The following is a 22,837-nucleotide window of genomic DNA, read 5'->3' on the forward strand; positions in this document are numbered from 1 at the left end:
GTTAAATGTATGCATAACAGAATGTGTGTTACTTCAACAGTCTTCCCACCGGGCTTACTGTTGTTGTTTTCTCTCCCGTGTTAGACCGAAGAAACTGAAGGGGTGAAGATTCTGAGGTTTTCTAGTCCAATTTTCTATGGCAACATTGATGGCTTGAAAAAATCTGTCAAAAACACAGTAAGTGTTTTATCCCGAGAAATTGTTTCTTTATGGATTCGTTTCTAGTCAGGCCTAAGACTTCATGCCTTATCCTCTCTATCTTGGGCATTATGATGTAACATTCTTGTCCTCAGATAACTAACCATTTGGGGTGTGTGTGTGTGTGTGTGTGTGTGTGTGTGTGTGTGTGTGTGAGAGAGAGAGAGAGAGAGAGAGAAAGAGATGTGTTAAAATCTATGCAGTACTAACAATACAGACATGCAATTCTAGAAATGCTTTCAGGCAGAATGCTTCCCAAATATATAGTTGTAGTGAGTTTGCGGGGAGTTTAAAGCTGATCAAGGGAAAAGATGGGACCATGAGATAGCAACATTGTACCACGAGCTGCTTTCAGAGGGTAGTCTCTCACAGCAGGAGGACGTCTAAGACAAATGGTGAGGGAACTATGGAAAGGAAAGGGGAAGAGAGCAAGGAAACACCTGGAATAGAAGGAAGAAGGGGAGCGCTTGTGATGTCTTTCTGCAGGAGGTGGGGGGAGTCTCTGGATCAGAGAATGCTCAGAGACAGCAGCAACAGGGGTCCTTATAGCTACAAGGTGTATCTATGATACAAGGTATAGAAAGCAGGCCCACCACTCAGGTGTTAGATTGTCATGCGATAGTGGCGTGTGTGTGTGTGTGTGTGTGTGTGTGTGTGTGTGTTGCTGTCATGCTGGAAACTGTGCCCTTGGTAGTTCCTGTACCAGCCAAGTCACCCATAGTGTACAAGTGACAGTAGTGCTTCCAGGCTACACAGTCTAGGAAGAAGGAAGAGGCTGCTCACGTCTGGAATGTTGCCGCTGAAAACCTTATGGATTGTAGCTGAACGTTGTCTGATGTAACACCAGAAGTTGAGCCGCCTCCTCGACATGAAGTTGATCTTAATGAAATGCTAAAGCAAAGCCTTTGAAACTTGCATTTCTTGATGCGGCACAATGCCAAATAAGAAGAGACAGCTGTACATATCCATTAATAATTGGAATGTGGGATGTACAAGGTATGACTCTTGGGAAATTGGAATTCAGAAATGAAATGGAACATGTAAAGATTCATATGTTAGGCATTAAGAGCTGAAATGGACTGGTATTGGTCATTTTGAATCAGACAATCATATAATCTATTATGCTGGGAATGACAAATCAAAAAGGAATAGCATCATATTCATTGTCAAAATGAATATTTCAATACCTATCTTGAAGAACATGTTTGTGATAGCATAATATCCACATACTTATAAGGAAAAGCAGTTAATATGACCATTGGTCAAATTTACAGACCAATCACTCATGATAAAGGAAATGAAATTGAGGATTTTCACCAACTTCTGCAGTCTGGAATGGGTCAAGCATTGGCAATCACTGGTGACTGCAATGTGGAACTTGGAAACAAAGAAGCTAGGCAGTTGTTAAATATGGCTTTGGTGGTCTAAGTGATGCTGGAGTTCCCATGATTGAATTTTGTAAGACCAAAAACCTATTTATTGAAAATACCTTTTTTTTTTTTTTTGAGCTATAAGTTGGCCAAACCACAGAGAAGTAAGACAACAGAGAAATGGAGCAAGAGCCCTGGTCAGTCACGGACCTCGGAATCAAGCCCCTGGTCAGTCACGGACCTCGGAATCAAGTCCCTGGTCAGTCACGGACCTCGGAATCAAGCCCCTGGTCAGTCACGGACCTCGGAATCAAGCCCCTGGTCAGTCACGGACCTCGGAATCAAGCCCCTGGTCAGTCACGGACCTCGGAATCAAGCCCCTGGTCAGTCACGGACCTCGGAATCAAGCCCCTGGTCAGTCACGGACCTCGGAATCAAGCCCCTGGTCAGTCACGGACCTCGGAATCAAGCCCCTGGTCAGTCACGGACCTCGGAATCAAGCCCCTGGTCAGTCACGGACCTCGGAATCAAGCCCCTGGTCAGTCATGGACCTCGGAATCAAGCCCCTGGTCAGTCACGGACCTCGGAATCAAGCCGCCTTGGAAGCCAGCGGGGAAAAGCAAAGAAAGAAAATACTTTTTTCAACAACATAAATCATAGCTACAGATCTGTCTCTCACCAGATAGAATCCACATGAATAAAATCAACTATGTGTGGAAAGAGACACTGGAAAATCTCAATATCATTAGTCAGAGCAAGACCAGAGACCACTGTGAAACAGACCATCAATTGCTCATATACAAGTGTAAGTTGAAGAAAATTAAAACAAGTTCATGGGAGCCAAAATAGGCCCTTGAGTATATCCCACCTGAATTTGGTGACCATCTCAAGAATAAACTTGATGCACAGAATGCTAATGTTTGAAGACCAGATGAGATAAAAGACATCATACATTTTGGGGCTTGCACTTTAATTCTAGCCTCAATTTAAGAACAATTTAATTCTTATGACACTTCCCTGCTTCAGTGCTCATCTTTACAAAGAGAACAATGAAGATATGGGTGCGATAGCAAAGTGTGGTGAAAAAAACAGATGGTATCCAGCTATCAGAAGGAATAGCATCTTACATGAGCCTGTGTGATTCAAGGATTGTAGTAATGAAATCCCAATCTGGAGGAGGGAATGGTATCAGTATTTAAATGGTGAACACCTAGTTTTCAAAGGGCTATGGATGACAGTGCAAGCCCAAAATCCATTTGTAGGATCCACACATGGATTAAGCAGCAATGAATCCCCTCTTGAGGGATACGCATTGCCTTGTTATCAGACAGAGAACATTGTTTAATTGATTAGGGCACATGCAGTTAGGTTAAAGTGTAATATCATTTGATCTCCCCTTTGATCCATTTTAAAGTTTTCACTTAAAAAAAAGTGAAAGCAAAATATAGGTGGATTAAGCCTCTGGGGAAATCCCCTCTGGCCATAGACCAGAGATGTAAATAGCCTGTTATCATGCAGGATGTAATGGAAAGTGGATTATTGCTGATGCAGCTAGGTTAAAATTTAACACTTTATCATTTTATCTCCCTTTTGACCCATTTTTAATTATTTTCTGCTTTCTTTTTGATTAAAGTTTTTCTATTTTTCACTTTGTTACTGTTGTTAGTTTTTGTTTTCTTTTTAAATTTTTAATATGAAATCCAGGATAGGCAAATCTATTGAGACAGTAATTGGACTAATGATTCCTTGGGGTGGGAAAGGTGGGGGAAAGGGGAAGCTAATAACGATGAGGACAAGAATGAAGAAAGTGTTCTAAAACTGATGGTGGTGATTGTACAACTGTTCGTGATACAATCAAACTGTGGTATTGCTATGGTATTTGTGAATTATATGCCATTAAAGCTCTTTTTAAAAAAATAAGCAACAAAAACATCATACATGAAGAAACCGAAAGACTCATTAAAAAGACAGTAAATAAAGAGAAGATAAGGCGTTCCCTTGTCTTAGCCCTGAAGTTTGGAAGTCTAGGAATGGCACCTGGCCAACCAGCTGGAAAAGATGCATATTCATACCCATTCCAAAGAAAGGTGATCCAACAGAGTATGGAAATTATCATTAATATCACACATAAGTAAAATTTCACTGTAGATAATTTTACAATGGTCACAGCTGTACAGAGGGATACCTCCCCCCCAAAACAAACAAACAGAATTGCACTATGTGGAGCAGAGCTTTCATAGTGTGCAGTTCTCCCTGCTAGGTGAGCATTGAGCAACTCATTCTGAGTTAGTGCACCTAGTGGTGTCACCTGGGAAGGTTCTCTCTGGTCACAGTGAATTTTTTTGTAAAAGCAGTTTCACTTGAACCTCGTGCTGCTGTGAAAATTTGTTTCCTGCTCGGGAAAAATGCTGCAGAAACTGTTGTGATGTTAAACACATCTGAAAAGGAGAGCACTAGGGGAGGAAAAAAAGTGTACAAGTGATTTTCTCGTTTCAAAAAAGGTGAAATGTCGGTTGATGACAAACCCTGTTCTGGACACCCTTCAACTTCCAGAACAGACAAAAATGTCTCCTCGCAGTGCATTTGGAGTTTGTTCCACCAGGTCAGACTGTTCATCAAGCTTTCTACTTAGACGTGATAAAAAGATTGTGTAACAGTGTGCTACCAAAAAAAGGCTTGATTTGTGGCAGAGAGGGGACTGGTTTTGCCACCATGATAATGCACCTGCTCACACAGCCATCTCAGTGTGCCCATTTTTTGGCAAACAACAGCATGCCTCTCTGGCCGCATGCACCTTACTCACCTGACCTGCTCTGTGCAACTTCTTTTTGTTTCTGCAAATGAAGACGACAGCAATTGGATGACATAGAAGAGGTGAAGTAAAAAATAAGGGAGGTGCTATCAGCGATCCAAACAGATGAGTTTGAAAAATGTTTCCAAGAATGGAATCACAGATTTGACAAATGTATTAAATATAATGGAGAGTACTTTGAAGGTGATAAGGTTTTTGGATGAAAAAAAATTTTTTTAAACTCATAGCTTTGGGGAAAAACAAGAGGCAATTTCCAGAAATTCAAGTCATGAAAGAGGACATGGAATAAAGGATACAATTATTGATCTTAGATGGATCTTATCTGAAAATAGAAAATATCAGAAAGATTTGTACGAATGTTTAATTGACTATGTAAATGCATTCGACTATGTGGATCATAACAAATTGTAGATAACATAGCAAAAAATGGGAATTTAAGAGAACGTAATCGTCCTTTATCAGAACCTGTCCATAGAGCAGGGAGCAGTTGTTCAGAAGGAACAATGGGGATACAGCGTGGTTTAAAAGGTATATATCAGATTGGATCTGTATGTTGGGCAAACAATCTGAGAAATTGGACCATATGAAGAAAAACAATCAAAGATATGGCATCTGGTTATCTAGGTGTTAGGAGTTTAGAAAATGTTAGTTGATCCGAGGAGTCTGTGGGTCGCCAGGTGGGTGGAAGGGAAGAGGTTGTCTCAAGGCCAAGAGCACCATGTGAAATGAGAAAGGGAGCGCGCACACTGCTGTAGGGAGAGTTTGCCAGTGTTGAATGGTACACTAGGGAGTCTACCTCTAGATCCGCATTTTTCTAAGGGAGCTCCAGGGCAAACTAGCAGCAGAGGAATGTTTATCGATTTTGTAATAACAAAAGGGCTCGGAGATGTCCAAGCCGTTTGGAAAGCACGGCCTTAAAGTGAAAGAGGCCGTTTTTGCTGGTTTGTTTCCTACCATCTTCTGACTGATATGGCTCCGACAGGGCAGAGTACAGTCACTCCTTAAGGGTTCAGAGTATGTAAACATCTTTACAGAGTAGGCAGTCTCGTCTTTCTCCCATGGAACAGCTGGTAGGTTTGAACTGGCAGCCTTGTGGTTAGCAGCCGATTGCCTAACTCAGAGCACCACCATCAAGGCTCCTTTTATTTATTTACTTTTAAAAATCATCTTATGTCTTTTTAAGAGGAGCCCTGGTGGCATAGTGGTTATGCGTTGGGTTCTGATCCCCGATGTCAGCAGTTCAAAACCACCAGGTGCTCTGGGAGAGAAAGACCATGGCTTACAACCCCCCAAACCCACAGGAGCAATTCTGCCCTGTCCTATGGGGTAGTTAAGAGTTGGTTTCATGCAGAAACTTGTGCGTTTGGTTTAAGTTTGGAGTAGATTCTTTAATACACTAATGTAATTTTCTGGGAATAGCAAAGGGAGGGTTTTCTGGTAGTGGGGAAGGGTCTGCTCCCTCAGATCTCAGAATTTCTGGTTTTTCGGGGGGTGGGGGTGGGGCAGAGACTCTCAAGGAATAATAGCCTTGGAGAAATGCCTTTTCCAGCTAAGAGTTCCCATTAACCAACACTAAGACGCGGACGTTTTAAGTAACCTGGCGTTTGTTTCCAAAGGTTGGATTTGATGCTGTTCGAGTATGTAACAAGAGGCTCAAAGCACTGAAGAAAATACAGAAACTCATCAAAAAGGGGCAATTAAGAGCAACGAAGGTAAAATAGCATTTTCCTTTTTCTCGTTCAGCTCTTTCTTGTCTCTAATGAAAGCAGTTAGATGGTCTAAGATTACACCTGCCTCCTTGAGTGGCCAGATGTGCCTGCGCAGATGCCACGGGTGTATTACAGAACAGCTGGTCTGGTCTGTGTGCATGAGACGGTGGGAGGAAAGAGAACACAACCAGCTGAACTCCAGAAACACAAAATGTGATTTTTTTAATCACAGAGGATTTGCATAGTTTAGAATTTATTTCCTTATTTAGAAGAATCATTTATTTTATTTAGTTGCTGAAGGTGTACGATAGGATATACACCAGTTCAACATGTACAACTCAAGGACCCTGATGACATTCATCAGGGCCGCCCTCACTTGGCCTCTCCTTTCTGAGTCTTCCTCCCTCCTTTACAGGCTCTTGGCCCTTAAGCTTGCGGATCTTTGGTCACTGTGGTCAATTTCAGATGGGCTTTTACCAAAAGGCTTGAACTAAGTGCTAGCTCTATGCCAGAAAGTGTCTCACAATAGAAGATAGAAAGTTCATAAACTTTTTTTAAGTCATTTTATTGGGGGCTCGCACAACTCTTATCATGATCCATACATCAATTGAATCAGCCATGTTTGTACCTACATTGCCTCTATTCTTCTCTAGACATCTACTTTCTATTGAGCCCTTGGCCTCAAAAGTTCATCAACTTTGAGAACTATTCCCTCTTATTCAGACTGTTCTGCTTATGTATTGTGGCAAAGGTCCACAATTTTCGAGAAATAGATTAAATTGGATTTATTAATCTTTCACAATCTTCCAGAATTGTTTTTCTTTTCATCTCATCTCTCCAGAGAATATCAAAGGGTGAACAGAGATAAGCTTCATTCCTTGAGAGTTCACCCCCTTGATGCTTTGCTTATCAAAGACTTGTGTGTAGGACTTTTGAATAATTAGAAATGAATCATTGAAAGACAGTCCGAATGTGGCTGGTAATTAAGTTGCCGATGTTTCCTTCTTTAGAACGGCATCATAAGTGACGCTGGCACATCCAACAGTGCTTTTGAACCTGATGAAGATATTGAAGATCCAGAGGAATTTGATATCCCAACCAAGGAAATCGAAGTTCAAGTGGATTGGAACTCTGATCTCCCAGTCAAAGTGAATGTTCCCAAAGTGCCGATCCACAGCCTTGTGCTTGACTGTGGGGCTGTGTCTTTCGTGGATATTGTTGGTGTGAGATCACTGAAGATGGTAAGGTTCTGACTTTTAAAGTGACAGATGCGGAACTTTGGCAAGAGCAAAATGATGTTTGCAGAGTTTTGCAAAAGAGTGACTGCATGGTTTCTCCATCATTATTTTTGGTGAACCCTCCCCCCCTGTAGTCTTTTAGAGCATGGGCTCTAGAGCCATAATTCCTGGGTTTGAACCCACTTATCCATGGAGGGACCATGGACAGGTTGTTTAGTCTGTCTATACCCTGATTTCTTCATCTGAAAAAATGGGGGTCATGATGGTTTTACGTCACAGGACTATTGATAGTGAGGATGACATAAACTGAGAGCTATGAAGAGCTTAGAACAGTATTTGGCATATAGTCAGCAAATAATATTTATTAAGATATGTTTTTCAATGGCGACATAGACAAGGGAGCCCTGGTGGCAGTGGTTCCGTGCCACGTGCTCACTCCAAGGTCGGCGGCTCAAAGCCACCAGCTGCTCTGCGGGAGATAGATGGAGCTTTCTGCTCCCGTGAAGAGTTGTGGGCTCAGAAACAGGGGCAGTTCAGTCCTGACCTATCGGGTCTCTGCGTTGGCATGGGCTCAGTGTCAGAGAGGTTGCGTTTACATAGAAAATGATGTATGAACAGAAGGGAAAGTGGGCAGAAGGCTTGTGTCCAGTCTTGTTTTGTGGTGTGAAGAACAGCAAGGGAAGCACCAGGTAGCCGTGGGGACCGGAAAAGACAGGCGCCATTAGGCTTTAGAGCAGAAAACAGGTCAGAAGGCTAAGAAGCAAGAGTTGAGATGCATGTAGGATTGAAACATGATATCAGAAACCCAGTTGGGCACATTCTAGTTTCTGAACTCTCTCCTAAAAGAGATGTGAAATGCCTACTATGTGCTAAGTACTCTCCTAGGAGGGAAACTTGAGCAATGAAGAAGCCATCCCCCTGCCCCCAGGACACTAAGCAGTCTGAGGGACCGACATTCAGTAAGCCACCTTATTCATAACAAGAGGGTGTCACTGGCAGTGTCCAATTTAATGAAAAAACAAACACCCAACAAACGAAGCTACGCAATCGCTGCGAGTCGATTCCAGCTCACGACAACTCCATGTGGGTCTGAGCAGAGCTGGGCTCCAATTACCGGCAAATCAACCGCTCATTTTGCCTCATTCCTTCTCTTTGAAGATCGTCAAAGAATTCCAGAGAATCGATGTGAACGTGTACTTCTCATCGCTTCCAGGTAAAGACACACACACGCACACACACACACACACACACACACACACACACACACACACACACTTAGGGACTTTCCCTAAGCCCCTGTTCCCCCCTCCCGTGGATTGTGAGCACGTGGTATCTGAGGGCCTTCGCTAACCGAGGAAGACTTTGCTTCCAAGTTGAGCTGCTCATGCCCAGAAAGTATGTTCCGACAGCTGCTTAGGGTCACTGGGAAAATCTTCCTGTGAGGAGAGCAGAGTCAAAGAGGATCTGATCCTCAGAGCAGGAGGCTCGTCAAGGTTTGGGAGGCTAGCTGAATATATGTGTGTAGGAAAGCGCCAGTGTGCAGAAGCAGAGGTTGAGTTGGGGGGTTCGTGTACACGTGCTCTCTGGAGTCAAACGTAAGGGAAGGAGAGGCGCAGGGAGCAAAGAAGCTGGGCAAACCTGGTTTCAGAAGTCTAGCCTCAGTCTGGTTTCACAGGGAGGCCCACAGCAGGAACACCGGAAGGTTATTTCTTCTTGGCCTTCATACCCCCTGTCAGTCACTGACTGCAGGCCACCCCTCTGTGGGAGGGGCACCAGCAGCCTTTTCAGGTGAGGCAGCTCACCTTGGCGGAGGAAGATGCTTCAGAAAAGGGCAGTCGTGAGCCATTAGCAGCGAGGCTCAGTGAGGCAGGTGGTATGCCAGCGTGACCAGAAGCAACACAGTCAGGTACCAAGTCCCTTCACTCCAGCCAGGTATAGTATAGCCATTGTATGTGCTGAGGAAGAAGAAATTCTGTCCGTTCAGAGCAGGGTCACAGTTTAGTAATCAAAGCAAGAGTTATGAAAATGTAGACCTGAACAACCTAAGTGCCAGCGAATGAATGAATTAAACAAACTGCCGTACATGCACGCTGGAATAGAATCCAACACTGACGGATGAATCCATGAACCATTCACCACATGGATGAAGCCGGAGCACATCATGCTAAGGAGAATAGGTCAGTCTCCAAAGGACACATTGTATGCCACACGACTATACAAAGTTAAGAAAAAGTTTATGTGCAGAACGGAACTTATTTTTTTTGATTAGTGGAATGGGAGGGAGACGGAGGAAAATCACAAACTGGCTGAGAGCTGCCATGTACTAGCGTGAGGGATGAGACGAGTGATACCAGAGCAGGGAGAGGTCAGCCCACAAAGGTGCCCCAGGCAGAGGAAGACGCTGGGGGCATGCAAGAGCAAAGGCAACCGCCATCAATGTTATGACATTCACAGCCTTGCAATCACAGTGCTCAGTGCAAATACCCAGTCGATATGCGAAATGAACAGATGTGGGATGGCACATGGGAGTATGCCCAGAAGCATCTAGAAGCTTGGCAGGGGCTAGGTCTACATACATGTTTGTAGGTGCTACAACCATATCAATGTATATTGGAGGGAAAACTGTGCTAACTTCTTAGCTCTTAGACCTTAACCAAACACCTAAAGAGAGCAAAGCCACTGGGCCTGAGGGATTCAGACCACAGTCTCAGGGACCATGAGGTCAATCACATAACACATTCCACATAAAGAGGACATCGTACTTTTATGAGCAGTCTTAAAGGCTTGTGAGTCACCACCTAAGATACAGCTATTGGTTTCGTCCTGTCTGGAATAAAGAAGAGTGAGGAAAATCAAGGCACACAGAATTAGTCTAAACCAGTGGTTCTTAACCTTTCTAATGTCACGACCCGTTAATACAGCTCCTCATGTGGTGGTGACCCCCAACCATAACATTATTTTCGTTGCTACTTCATACCTGTAACTTTGCTACTGTTATGAATTCGGCAACCTCTGTGAAAGGGTCGTTCGACGCCCCTCCCCCCAAAGGGGTCGTGACCCACAGGTTGAGAACCGCTGGCCTAAACCACGAAGAGCCACATGAATCACTGCCTCCTAGCCTGAGCTCAGAAATACTAGCTAGTACCCGGCTGCCATTACCAACTCTCAGTACTGACTGCTCTGAATGAAGTCACAATGCAAGATCTGCACAGAGCAGGAGAAACATGGGGAACAAAATGCAAAAATAAAAACTACTAGGCTTGCTGGTCTGGTAGGTTGGTGGAGCCCCCAGACTCGGGGCGGCTCTTAGACACCCTTCAAGCCTGGAACAGAACGCCCTCCTAGAGTTCACCTTTCAGCCAAACAGTAGCTAAGCCTACAAAGGGAACAGGGACACCCACGAGGCAGTGCTCCTCACTCAACTGTCTGCGACCCAAAGGGCAAGCAATTGTCCCCAAGCAAAAGTCAAACGGCAGGACAGGTGGGTGACCAGACAAGGGAATACAGGAAGGAAGAATTGTTACATTGAGGGGGTTGTCACTGAGGTCGCCAAGGAAAATATGTATAGATCGCCAAATGGGAAATTAATATGACCTGTAAGCTTTCATCCGAATCACAATAAAGTGTGGGCGAGCCAAATCAAATGAAACATATCACTGGCCGATGCGAGAATAGCATCTTTCCCTGGAACCAAACTCAGCATTACTTCTCTCTTTGCTTCTGAAGACCACGTGATCCAAAAGCTGGAGCAGTGCGGGTTCTTTGAGGACAGCATCCGAAAGGACATTTTCTTCTCGACAGCCCATGACGCTGTGCTCTATCTACAGAACCAGGTCAAATCTCGAGAAGTACAGGATTCCATTTTAGAAACGGTAAACATTTGACCTTTTAGCTTGCCTATCTTTGCTAAATTAGCAGGATTCTGTAGATGGTTAAAAATACACAAATCTAGCTTTAAATCCTAGTTTAGTTTTGAGATTTTAGGACATTGGCCTAACTTCTTACAGCCTCCATTTCCTCATCAGTAAAAGAAGAGCAGACCTTTGTCTTACTGTGTAGACATCAGGACTCAGCTCTACGCAATAACCTGTTAGTACACAGTACACAGTGGTTTTACAGTCTGTAGGTTTACTACAGGAACCTTGATTGCACTGTGGTTATGCATTCGACTGTGAGCTGCAGAGTTGGCAGTTCAAAACCGCCAGCTGCTCCTCAGGAGAAAGACAGGGCTTTCTGCTCCCATACACAGTTACAGTCTCAGAAACTCAGAGGGGCAGTTCTGCCCTGTCCCATAGGATGGCTGTGCATAGCCTCGATCTCACTGAATTCACTAATGCAAGTGGGCATTAGCTGAAATGCCTGTGGAGAACCAGCGCTGAATCTTGGTCTTCTGTGACTTGGGCATACAAATGACTGGAAATAACCACATAGCAGCGTCTTTAGACTTGTCGCTAAGTGGGATCCATTGGGCTGTCAGTGATGTTTGAAATAGGAAATGATCATAATAAAGCCCATGAGTGAGCCCACGGTTAATTTTTCCTCAGAAAATAGATTAGACTTCAGTTTCAGATAACTCACTGACATCTAGTCAGTTCTACTCATCGTGACCCTACATAGGTTTTCTGAGACTGTAAACCCTTAAGGGAGCAAACAGCCTCTTCTTTCTCCTTCAGGGGGCCTGGTGAGTTTGAACCTCTGAACCTCTGGTCAGCAGCCCAATGCCTCGCCCACAGCACACCGCCAGGGCCCTTTCAGTTTCAAATAGGCCTCCTCTCTTTGGGAGCCCTCCCCTCATAAATACTCAGACAAGGTGAGCTTTCGGTCTGGTTCCATGAGCTGGGCTGACTGGTGGGCCTGGCACAAGAACTGTGAAGTGGAGCAACAAAAACAAACACTTAACACAGTAATAAGGACTCCAGTGGCATAGTGCACTTTAATTTAAATTGCTTCCTTTTTCTCCTAAAATGAGGATAAGTAGATCCTCGGTGCAGACTGGAAGTGCATATGTGAAGCCAAACTAATTTAGAAAACAATAGTACAGTGTTTTGTTCAGCTGTTTTTAGAGAAGGGTGTTCCGCTCTATGCAGCTAGAGAAAACACTGCCGCTAAATACCGAAGTGTGGATCTTACATACAAGAGAGAAGAAAAGTTAAAAAGTAGGACCACCAATTTCAAAGGAAATGAAAAGAGAGAAAACTACATGTAAGCTGTGTAAATTTGATTTAGATTCATCTTTGAAAACTCACAAACTTTTAAAATTCCCTTACTCGTAGGTGATAATAAGAATAAAAGTTGGATCCTACAAAAGAGCTGGAAAAGACCCCACTGAACGGGAAACAGTGGTTAGAGAGGGAAAGCAGTCACTAAGAAGAGCCGAAATATCCTCTTGTTTCTTAAGATGAAAATATAGCTGTTTTTGCTATTTATTACCTCCTTATTCTTAGCCAAGCACTTCTCCCATCAGTGCCACCCGAAGCACTAGCCGACGGACGGTGCAGCCTGGATTCCGTCTCGGCACTCTGAATGACTGGTGGCCTTTTGGACCCTGAACAAACGTCCAGGGCCTGCATTCATGTACTCAGTGGTTTGTAGGCTATTGGGTTGAGCATTATTGATCACCTGTCAGGGCAGAAGCATTCTATTGCTACGTATTCTCAGTATCCAGCACAAAGCCCTATATATGGTACATGTGTAAAACACCAAACACCAAACACCAAAACACCATTGAGTAGATTATGCCTGCAGGCCAGGGTAGATTGGCCCCGTGGGTTGCTGCAACTGTAACTCTATCCAGGAGTAGAAATCGCTGCCTGTGGCTCTTGCCCTTCCTTTAGGAAAGTCCACTTGGGTCTTAGGGGTCTTGCAGATATAGGGACAGGATCTGCCTGATAGGAGGCCGCCCCCTGCCTTTACAATTGCAAAGACTATCCCAGGACCACCCCACCTTGTAGTGGTACCAAGAGTCTACTTACTTGTCCACTTAAGGGACTCTGGTGGCAGAGCAGGTTACACATTGGGCTGCTAACAACAAGGTCAGCAGTTTGAAACCACCAGCTGCTCCTTGGGAGAAAGATGAGGCTTTCTACTCCCGTAATGAGTTAAGGTCTCAGGTACCCCTGGGGGCAGTTGTGCCCTATCCTATAGGGTCGTCATAAGTCGGAATCACCTTGAGGGCAGTGAGTTGAGTAGCTTTGCCATTTAATATTTATTTCCACGACAGCAAAGAGAACTGAGTTATTTGTAAGCCAACCCCAAACCAAACCTACTGTGATGGAGTTGAATCCAACTCCAGTGACCAGGCGTCGGGTTTCCAAGGCTGCACATCTTTCTGAGGGCAGATAGGCTCCTCTTTCCCCCAGGAGTGGGTTTGAACTATCGTTCTTGCATTAGCAGTCCAGTGCTTACCCAACGGCAGTAAATGCAGCTAAATAACATTGTGAAATAACACTTTCCTCCGGAAACATATTTGGAGTTGCTTTGGTCATGTCCTTCTTCAAAATGAGATCAAAGTCTAAGTAGTGAGTGGTTTCCATTGTGTGCAAGGCACTGAGGCCTAGGCGATGGGCTGCTAACTGGAAGGTCTGTGGTTCAAATCGCTGCTCCTGTTCTGCAAGAGAACTATGAGGCTGCCTGCTTCCATGAAGATCCACAGCATCAGAAACTTGATATCAATCCAGAATTGACGTGATGGCAGGTGGTGGGAGGCTACTCTTAAAAAGCAGAGACAACCACCTTGATCCATAACCATGGGTGTCAACTGCAATAAAATTAATTCCCATCAAATTCAACTTGGGACTCTTTGTGGTCATCAGTCGCCAGCGTTCATCGCATGATTCATACCGTACTGAGTGTCCTTAGCTTGGCCACAAAAGGAGCGGTAGGGGAAGCCAGCCGGAAAACGTTTAACAATGGAAAAATCTACTGGTTCACATTTGAATGTGAAAAACATAGGATAGGAACTTTTCAGCAGTGAGATTTATCAAAGAACCAGAAAGCAGACGAGAATGACCAACTCTGTCGATTTGATGAGAACCAGTCATGGAGAGTGAAGTGTCGGTGGGGTGTGTGTGTGTGTGTGTGTGTGTGTGTGTGTGTGCTGTTTTCGCCTAAATAAAACTCTCCTGTGTTCTCTGTGTCAAGATCTCCCTCATCCAAGACTGCAAGGATCCTCTTGGATTAATGGAAGCGGAGCTGACTGAAGAGGAACTTGATGTCCAGGACGAGGTACGAGCCTCACTTCCTAAGGAAGCAGTTTCAGGTTACATCTTGCATAAGCAGGATATTACAGATGGCAAATGTGTCTGATGAAGAGTGGTTTGGGGGCTTTCTACACCTTGCTGATGCTCTGGTAGGGTCACATTCTTGCTTGGCGACTCGACTGAAACAAAGCAGGAGTATCTGAGATAAATGTATAGGATTCCACCCAGAGTGAAATAAGACCTACAAAGGCGATTGTAGTTCATATATAGTTCATGCGTGTCTACTTCCTTTATGAGAGCAGCTCGGGGCTTACAGAGAAACTCAGCAGAAAGCCCAGTGTTCTTCCCGCTCCTCGCCGGCCTACCTTAGCAACATGCGTTGCACCAAGTGCTTGCTATTCATGTGTTGCACTTGTGAACCCTGACGAACCAATATTGATACATTACTATTAGCTCAAGTCCATAATTTACAGGAAGGCTCAGTGCCTGGCTTGGATAAATGCAAAAGGTCGTGGGCCCACCAATACTGTATCACAAAGTTTACATCGCCCACAAAATACCTTATGGCTACCTAGCCATCCCTTCCGCCCATTCCCTGAGTCCCTAGCGACTAATCTTTTTACTGTCTCTATCGCTTTGAATGTCTTTTACTGGATCACAGGATTTTATAGTTGAGAGGTTTCTCAGAGACCAGGCCATCCAACATCCTGGCCCATTCTAATCCCTTCTTCGCCACACCTGGTGGATACCCGTTCAGCTTCCGCATGAACGTTTTTAGAATTGACGCCCGGTGACTTTTCAGTGCACCTTGCGCCACTGTGGGGAGCCTCCAGATGCGAACTCCGCTCGCAAACCTCCAGTCAGCCTCTCCGGACCAGCCACTCGAGAGGTTCTGGGTGCTGTGAAGAGTTAGCACAGGGCTTGTCAACCATGGGACTACCCAAAGATGCCTCTGAACAAAGGCCAGGAGATCTCCTTGGAAGAATTCGGCTACCCAAACCCCTGTGGTGCACAGTGCCCCCAGACATACATGGAGTCTCTGTGGGCTGGAATTCACATCACAGCAACTGGCAGTAGCTGCTTAGTGGCCTGAGATCCGCCTTCTCAGAGAGCCAAGCAGCCTCTCCCAAGTTCTTTAAGCCTGTGAGCAACACTCTCTTATCTCCCCAGGCTGTCTGCCAGGCGAGGCTCCTCCAGTTCCCTCCATACCTTCCTCGAGAGGTGCATTTGATTAGTGCTTTACTGGCCAAGAAAGGGATACTCCCAATGTGGTCGAGCTAGCTTGGGGATTATGAAACCTCAGTGACTTGTGCTTGTTGTCACCATAGCCACAGCAAACTGGTGGCTTCGGTTGAGCACGGCCAACTAAAGGCTCAGGCATTTTTGCACAAGCTCAGGCCCTACTGAGATGTCCATTATATTGAGGTGATTTTGGGGGGATGGTGGTGCAGGGACGCTTCTATTTCTACTAGATTGCATCTTTTGGTTCATTTTAGTGGAAGGTTTGCAGTCCACTGATGCAGGAACCTTTTGCAGGTGCCTCTGTCACCTAGAGCACTGCTAACCCCCCTCCTGGTGCCCTGCAAATCTGATAGACATGGCTCTCCGCCTTTCCCCAGGCCTTGATACACATGTTGAAAAAATAACCCTTCTAGAAAAACCAGACAGTGGGGACAGGCTGGGAAGATTTTGATGGAGGAGATAAATCAGAGTGCAAGTCAACCCTGCATGTTAGCTTCGTCAGCGAGGAAAGTCATTGCCAGTGGGCTGTGGCGCAGGTGCGGCACCAGCGTTTACAGACCGTTTGGACAGGCTCTTGTTGCTGTGAGGGGCTGTAGGGTCTGGTCAGGGTGGGAGTGACCTTATGCACAGCAGACTGAAGCACTGCCTGGCCCGTTGCCTTTCTCACATGCGTTCTGAGTGGCGCGAGGGGCTCTGTCTGCTCTCAGACAGGGCTGGGTGCTCTCTATTCTGACTCTGCCGGTGCCCTCGGGGGAGTGACTCACTCTTCAGTCATGTCAGAGAAAGTCCTGAGAACAGCATCTCATAGATAGTAAGTGCTCAATAAATCATAATGCTTGCTTTTAAATAAATGCAATTAGAGTAGGGAAAGGTACAAAATGTAAGTGTTACTTTACTTTTATTGTGATGAGAGGTACACCCAAGATGAGTAAATGAGAGGAGCCAATGCTATAAAGACAGGCTTATTAAAAAGATCGTGTTCACTGAAGAATTCAGCTGCATCCACACTTGATTTTCTCCTTCCTTCCACAGGCGATGCGTCGACTTGCTTCCTGAGAGAGAGCTCCCAGGGGTCCCTGTAACAGGCCTGCCAAGCAACGTGTCCCTGCCTACGCCATTCTATACAAGTATTTTCTGCAAATGACTAGTTCTCTGGACATGAAACACTCATTCTTTTTGAAGTCTCTGTGTGTTTTTCTTTTCTCTGTTTCTTAGTCACCAAAAAAGAGGAACACTAAAATTGTTTCTAGGCTTTACTTGTAAAATAAATGTGGAAAATGGATGAGAAATAGCACGCAAGGTAGCAATGTTCAGAATGTGCTAATCTTATAACATCAAAATTGTTTCAGAGAAGTTAAGAGATCAGCCTGTCTTGGCTCCTGAGGGTGGGGGATATGGATATATATATTTAATGTAACAAAGCTCACAATCAAAGAAAGTCATATATCAAACTCTCGCTGAAAGATGCAGTTTAAATCTCGGTTTGTCTATAGACATGATCGTTGCATGAAGGTATATGTTGGTATAAGAACCTAAGAACCACCAACCCACCTGCAGTCCATTTCAACTCATAGCAGCACGAAGGGATAGAGCAGACCTGCCCTGTGGGGTTTCCACGGGGCAGAAAGATGAGACTTTACTTCCTTGATGAGTTACAGTCTCAGAAACCCACCAGGGCCTATCTGCCCTGTCCTGTAGGGTCACGGTGAGTCGGAATCTACTTGATGGCAGTGAGAGAGAGAGACTAAGGAAGCTTATTTCCAAAGCTGACACTCTATGAAAGCAGACTGCCACACATTTTCCCACCAGTGGCTGATGGCTTCAAACTGCCAGCCTTGTGGTTTGAGCTCAAGCTCTCGAACGGTGCCATCGAGACACCATAGAGGTAGGGATACTCGCTGCCATCAAATCCACGCTGCCTCATAGTGACCCTACGCCTAGGTATAATTTTAAAAAATCAAACACTACAGTTATACTCTTTGAACAAAAACCAATTTGAAACAAGTAAATGTAAGGATGTGGTGAGGAGCCCTGGGGTCAAGTGGTAACTCACTGGACTGCTTACCAGAAGGTCAGCAGCTTGAAACCACCGGCCGCTCCTCAGGAGAAAGACGAGGCGTTTCCCCCCTTAGGTCGCTAACTGCCTGGGAAGCCCACAGCCGCAGTTCTACCCTGACCGACAGAGTCGCTATGAGTTGGCATTGACTCGAGAGCAGCGAGGTTGGTTGGATTTTTTAAAGAATGTGGTGATCAAAATATTCTATTTGCCCCTGAAATTTTAGTATCAAAGTAAATAAATGTTTAACTAAATTCTCCCCACCTTTCAATCTTTGTTTAAAATGACTTTGAGATAAAATAATCTAAATGAATGATGTTGTTAAAAAAAAGTGCATTTGGAAGATTGAAAATATCTACTCTTAAGTATGTATATATATATATTTCAAGCCACAAAGTTTTATTTTTGACATTTATTTTTAAATACTCTTTTCTTATTATATATAATATATAGACTTTGGTCCTATGGACTATTCCCATACATTTCATATTGGAGTAAATGAAGTTATACTTCATTTCTAGAGAAAAAGAAATACTCCGGTCCCCAAGTGAGGTAGTGTCTTGCCTAGCGTCACTGAGAATCCTCTTGTTCCTTTGGTCTGTTGGTCGATGCCACCGGACGATCCCGAGAACCACGCGCTGCCCAACCCGGTGCCCTCCTCACATCTGTTGTTATCTCTTTGGCATAAATGTGCAGATGTTTCCCATATGTTTGGCTATCCCAGATGATTGCTTTCTCTTCGGAAATGCGATCAGAATGCCATCTCTACTTCTGATGGGATGATCCTGGATTTCTGGCCTAAAGCTTTTTCACCCCCAGCCCCTAGGCACGACTCAGCATTAGCAAGTGAGCGGGCTGTCATGGGCTGTGAGCATCGCTGTCCACGTTCCAGGGCTACAAGACTGCTTCACGAACTCAGTGCACACTTCGCCCCATGTCGGGTACAAAATTACAATGTTCTCATTTTCACAGTGGTGACTGCCTCTAAAGAGTGAATGTAAGTCTTGCAGAAAGCTGGTGGCTCCCTCTGTTCAACGGAGGACATATGCGCTGCTCACGTGCTTGGTCATTTGTTGGGAGGGTACCAAAGTGACCTTTGACAGAGGTCCAGAGCTTTGTGGCATCTTGACCACACTCTGTCTGAGTGTTTTCCAGACACTCTAGGAATCCTGTCCCTTCCATGCATTTTGTAAAAAGTAAGCACATTTTAAATTCTATATTGCTGACAGGTATTTTACTTGGGATGAATTCTGTCTTTTGGTATCTTTTTAACCTATAGAATAAGACCCCACTATGGCATATAAAGTCTAATGACAAATGGGGGGAAAATCATGTACATTTGGAAATATTTACACAGATTTTTATTAAAGTCTCCCTTCAAAATACTCTGGATGTGCCCTTGCTGAACAGTAACAAAAAGACATTAATTTTTCAAGTCTGTCATTTCTTTTTTCAGTTACCTTTATGGCCCTGTTTTCCATTTGTCTGTGTGCAATTTATTTTTGTAAAGAAAGCTTATCGATGTAATAAACTGTGACTCAAAGGAATGTGTGGTCAATCATGTCATTCTCCCCATAGGTCTTGTGCAATGGTTTCTCATGACGCTACGAAAACACTTGATGGTGACACAATCTACACACAAAAAGTCTTCAACCATAGCTCGTTGCTTGAGGAATTTTCATAAAACAAACACATCAGCAAAGCCAGGACCCAAGTCTACAGCCAGGACATCATAGCGCCCGAGCAGCCTTCTCAGCTCCTTTGCAGGACTCATTGGCCCGACTGCTAGCACCGGCGCCTTGTCCTCTGTTAAACTTTCTATCGAATGAACCAAACAAGACCTTTTTTGTTTTTTCTGTGTCCGCCTTTTAATTGGGCTGCAGTCACACCATTGCCGATAGCGACCGCTTACTGATTGCTGTGTAGTGGCCTATCGCCCGAGTGCCACCCCACTGTTGGGGGTGGCGGGGAAGGCAGGCACTGCAGTGATTGAACACCTGGCTGCTAACCCAGAAGCAGGTGATTGAAACCCATCAGCTCCTCCAAAGGAGGAGAGTCCCAGCGACCTGCTCTCTTAAAGAGTGACAGCTTAGAAAGCCCTGCGGGGGGCGTTGTACTCCACGGGCCATTTGCTCTCAGTCAGAATCATGCAGCATAGCCCGTCTTCCTGGCTATGGGGGTCATTGCCAGGTCTTTCCTCTGGGAGCAGCGGTGCTGGGAACATCCTCCATCTTGATTTAATGTCTTGGTGAGTCTAGACGTGCAATTTTGAGTCCTGTGTACTGGGCCTCACATGTACTGCTTTTGTAGGTATTATATAGAAGTAGCAATGTGTAGGTAGACTGTATTTAAAAGCTACCACTAAAAGTGTTCTTTGAACAGAAAACAGTTTGATGTGAATGGGTGTAAGAATGTGGCAGGGAACCCCAGTGGGGCAGCGGTGAGTTTGCAGTATGAAACCACAGGTCATTCCTCAGAAGAAAGAGGTGGCTTTCTACTGGTCAAGAGTGACAGTGTCAGAACCCAGAGGGGCGGTGCCACCCTGTCCTGAAGGGTTGCCGTGAGTTAGGCTCCAGTAGAAGGCAGTGAGCTTTTATCGTAGTAGCTACCCGAGAGTTTTGCAGAGCTGGTTCCGGTTCACACTCCTATCCGCTGCGAATTGGTATTCCTTTTAGCCACTCCTTCAGGCCTACACCACAAGAAGGCGGCCTGGGCCCTTCCCGGCCCTCGATTCCTAGCCTGGAAATACTTGACGGGAGAGGTCTGGGCCACGAGAACACACTTGTCATGACCTTTCTGCAGTAAGCTCCCAATTAAGTGGGTAAGTGGAGGACGGAGTGAGAAAGGAGGCCGGAAGGAAGACTGGGGCCAGCTCCTGAGGGACCCTGTGCTCCATTAAGGAGCTTGGACTTTATCTCCAAGTCTGGTAAGAGATAAAGGCAAAATGACTGGGTTCCATTACCTGGCTAATCCAATCAGCTGCCGGGTACCCAGAACTAAATTCAAGAGGTGAAATTAAATTAAAGCAGAGATGAATGAGGCTTTTGTGGTGTGTTTTTTTTTCCTTCCGCAGTTTCTAAGGAGAGAGAGGAGATGGAAATAGACATGCCAGCCTTTGTGATTTAGAAATGAAAGGCTTGCTCCGTGAAGGTGATTTTATTTTCAGAGCTGATCCATTTGAAGCAACGTGTGCTGGGGTTCTATTGTTTGTAATCAATCACGTGAGGCACTCCTTTTGTGATCGGAAAAGAAATAACATGTTATTTTTAAATCTGGCAAGCCAGAAGTAGACACTGATGGGAGATGGTGGAGTTTGGATTTCCTTTTGAAAAGGTTGCGATTGATAGGTGGGAGCTACTGTCTTTTCTGGTTTTACTTGCTTGTTTAAAAAAAAAAACAACAAAAACAAAGGAGAAGGAATCAAACGTTTGGTTCCTGAAGCCAAGCGAGAAGGGATTGCTTAACCGTCCTGTCTGAACCAGTCACAGGTCCGTGATGGAGCACACCCCGGCTGACCAGCACCCTGTGCTTTCTGCCACCCCTTGGAAAGCCAGGGCGAAAGCTCTGGCTGTGGCCTCTGCCCTTCTCCCCCCTCAGCCCCTCTTCTCCACTCTGAGCGCCTGGTCTGGCCAGAGAGACAGCCAATACCTGGTGTGAGGCTCTTCTTGGGTGGGGAGGAGGCGGGCACCATATGAAGCCCAGACTTGGCCACTGAAATAGTGGAGGCTGGTTTTTGTCTTCATTTTCATCTGTTCCACCCACTAGTCACGCTCCCTCCAGGGTGCTTGTTTTCCCATGGGGTCTCTTGTCAATGGTTCTGGGGTCACCAGGGAGCCCTGGCTGCAACCCGCTGGGTGCTAAGCTCTGAATGGAAGGTGGGGTGGGGGGGCAGCAAACCCACGCAGAGGTTGCTCAGGAGAAAGACAGGATGTCCAGCTCCCGTCAAGATTACAGGTTCAGGAAGCACGATGGGGCGATTCCACTCTGTCACCTGGGGTAGCCCTGAGTCCTCGTGACTGAGGGACCCTGGATCCTCTGCGGCATTGCATCTTTCCGTGTAATTGGCACAGAGCCAGGGGCTGGGTGTCCAGTGAGGGGCAAGCAAAGCTGACCATCTCTGTTCTCAGGAAGTCTGTGGTCTGGCGGGGAGCTAATTAGACATGCAAGTACACCAATAAATAGAGTAAATTAAGAGGACAGACACTTGGGGGACGGGGAAGGCAATATATGAGAGAGAAAGAGAGAGAGAGAGACCAGCAAAACAGGATGGACTCTGGGAGGCACACGGAGAGCCGTATAGGGTTATACCATCGCCCTGCAGTACAGTAATCACACAATCTACAAGTGGACACACAGATAGACAGTCCCCCCCCCCCCCCGCCCAAATATGCGGCTGCCTGTAAAAGAGGCTGGGAAGGCGACAGATGGAGGCCAGCGATTGAGGCCAGCCGGGGACCCCTCTCTGCTCAGGTCCTGTTATTTAAGGGGGGCGGAGCAGGCACAAATCGGGGAAGACATTTCCAGGCCAAGTGAGCACACAGGTGTGCAGCCTGCGGCAGGAAAGCGCTCCCCGGGAAGAGACTTGTCTAGGCACAGAGAGGTCAGCTGCTAAAGCAAGGCCAAATCCAAAGTTAACCAACTGTGAAAACACAGTCCTTTTTTTGTATTTCCAGAAGATTCCGGAGGGGCATTTTCTTCTTTATCTAGTGCTGCTATGCCAGAAATAGCATGCCTGGGTGGCTTTGGAAAAATCTATGTTCTTACAGTTTAGGAAGCCCGAAGTCCGAATGAATGGGGCTGGCTCCGGGAAGCTTTTCTCTTGGTTTTGGCTCTGGAGAAAGGTCCTCATCGCTTTTCAGCTTCTGTTCCTTGGTTCCGTGGTGACCTTTCTGTGGTCTGGCATCTGTCCACCCCACCCTCCCACCAGCCACATCTCTGCTTGGGTCTCTCCGTGCCTGATCTAGCTTCCCACCGCAAGGAAGAAAACCCATCCCCAGTGGGATCATAACCACC

At 45.5% G+C, this 22,837-nt stretch overlaps 1 protein-coding gene across 1 annotated transcript in view; it reads left to right on the forward strand.

Annotated features, from left to right (window-relative positions):
- Nucleotides 1–16,824, forward strand: part of SLC26A4 (solute carrier family 26 member 4) — a 60,505-nt gene extending 43,681 nt beyond the window's left edge. The window contains exons 14-20 of the mRNA XM_075557667.1: nucleotides 85–177; nucleotides 5,997–6,092; nucleotides 7,100–7,330; nucleotides 8,486–8,540; nucleotides 11,054–11,199; nucleotides 14,468–14,551; nucleotides 16,801–16,824. Coding sequence (XP_075413782.1) covers nucleotides 85–177; nucleotides 5,997–6,092; nucleotides 7,100–7,330; nucleotides 8,486–8,540; nucleotides 11,054–11,199; nucleotides 14,468–14,551; nucleotides 16,801–16,824 — 729 coding nt within the window. The remainder of the gene's footprint in view (nucleotides 1–84; nucleotides 178–5,996; nucleotides 6,093–7,099; nucleotides 7,331–8,485; nucleotides 8,541–11,053; nucleotides 11,200–14,467; nucleotides 14,552–16,800) is intronic.
- Nucleotides 16,825–22,837: the final 6,013 nt, after the last annotated feature.

Source organism: Tenrec ecaudatus, chromosome 9 (assembly GCF_050624435.1).
Source record: "Tenrec ecaudatus isolate mTenEca1 chromosome 9, mTenEca1.hap1, whole genome shotgun sequence".
Classification (NCBI taxonomy): domain Eukaryota; kingdom Metazoa; phylum Chordata; class Mammalia; order Afrosoricida; family Tenrecidae; genus Tenrec; species Tenrec ecaudatus.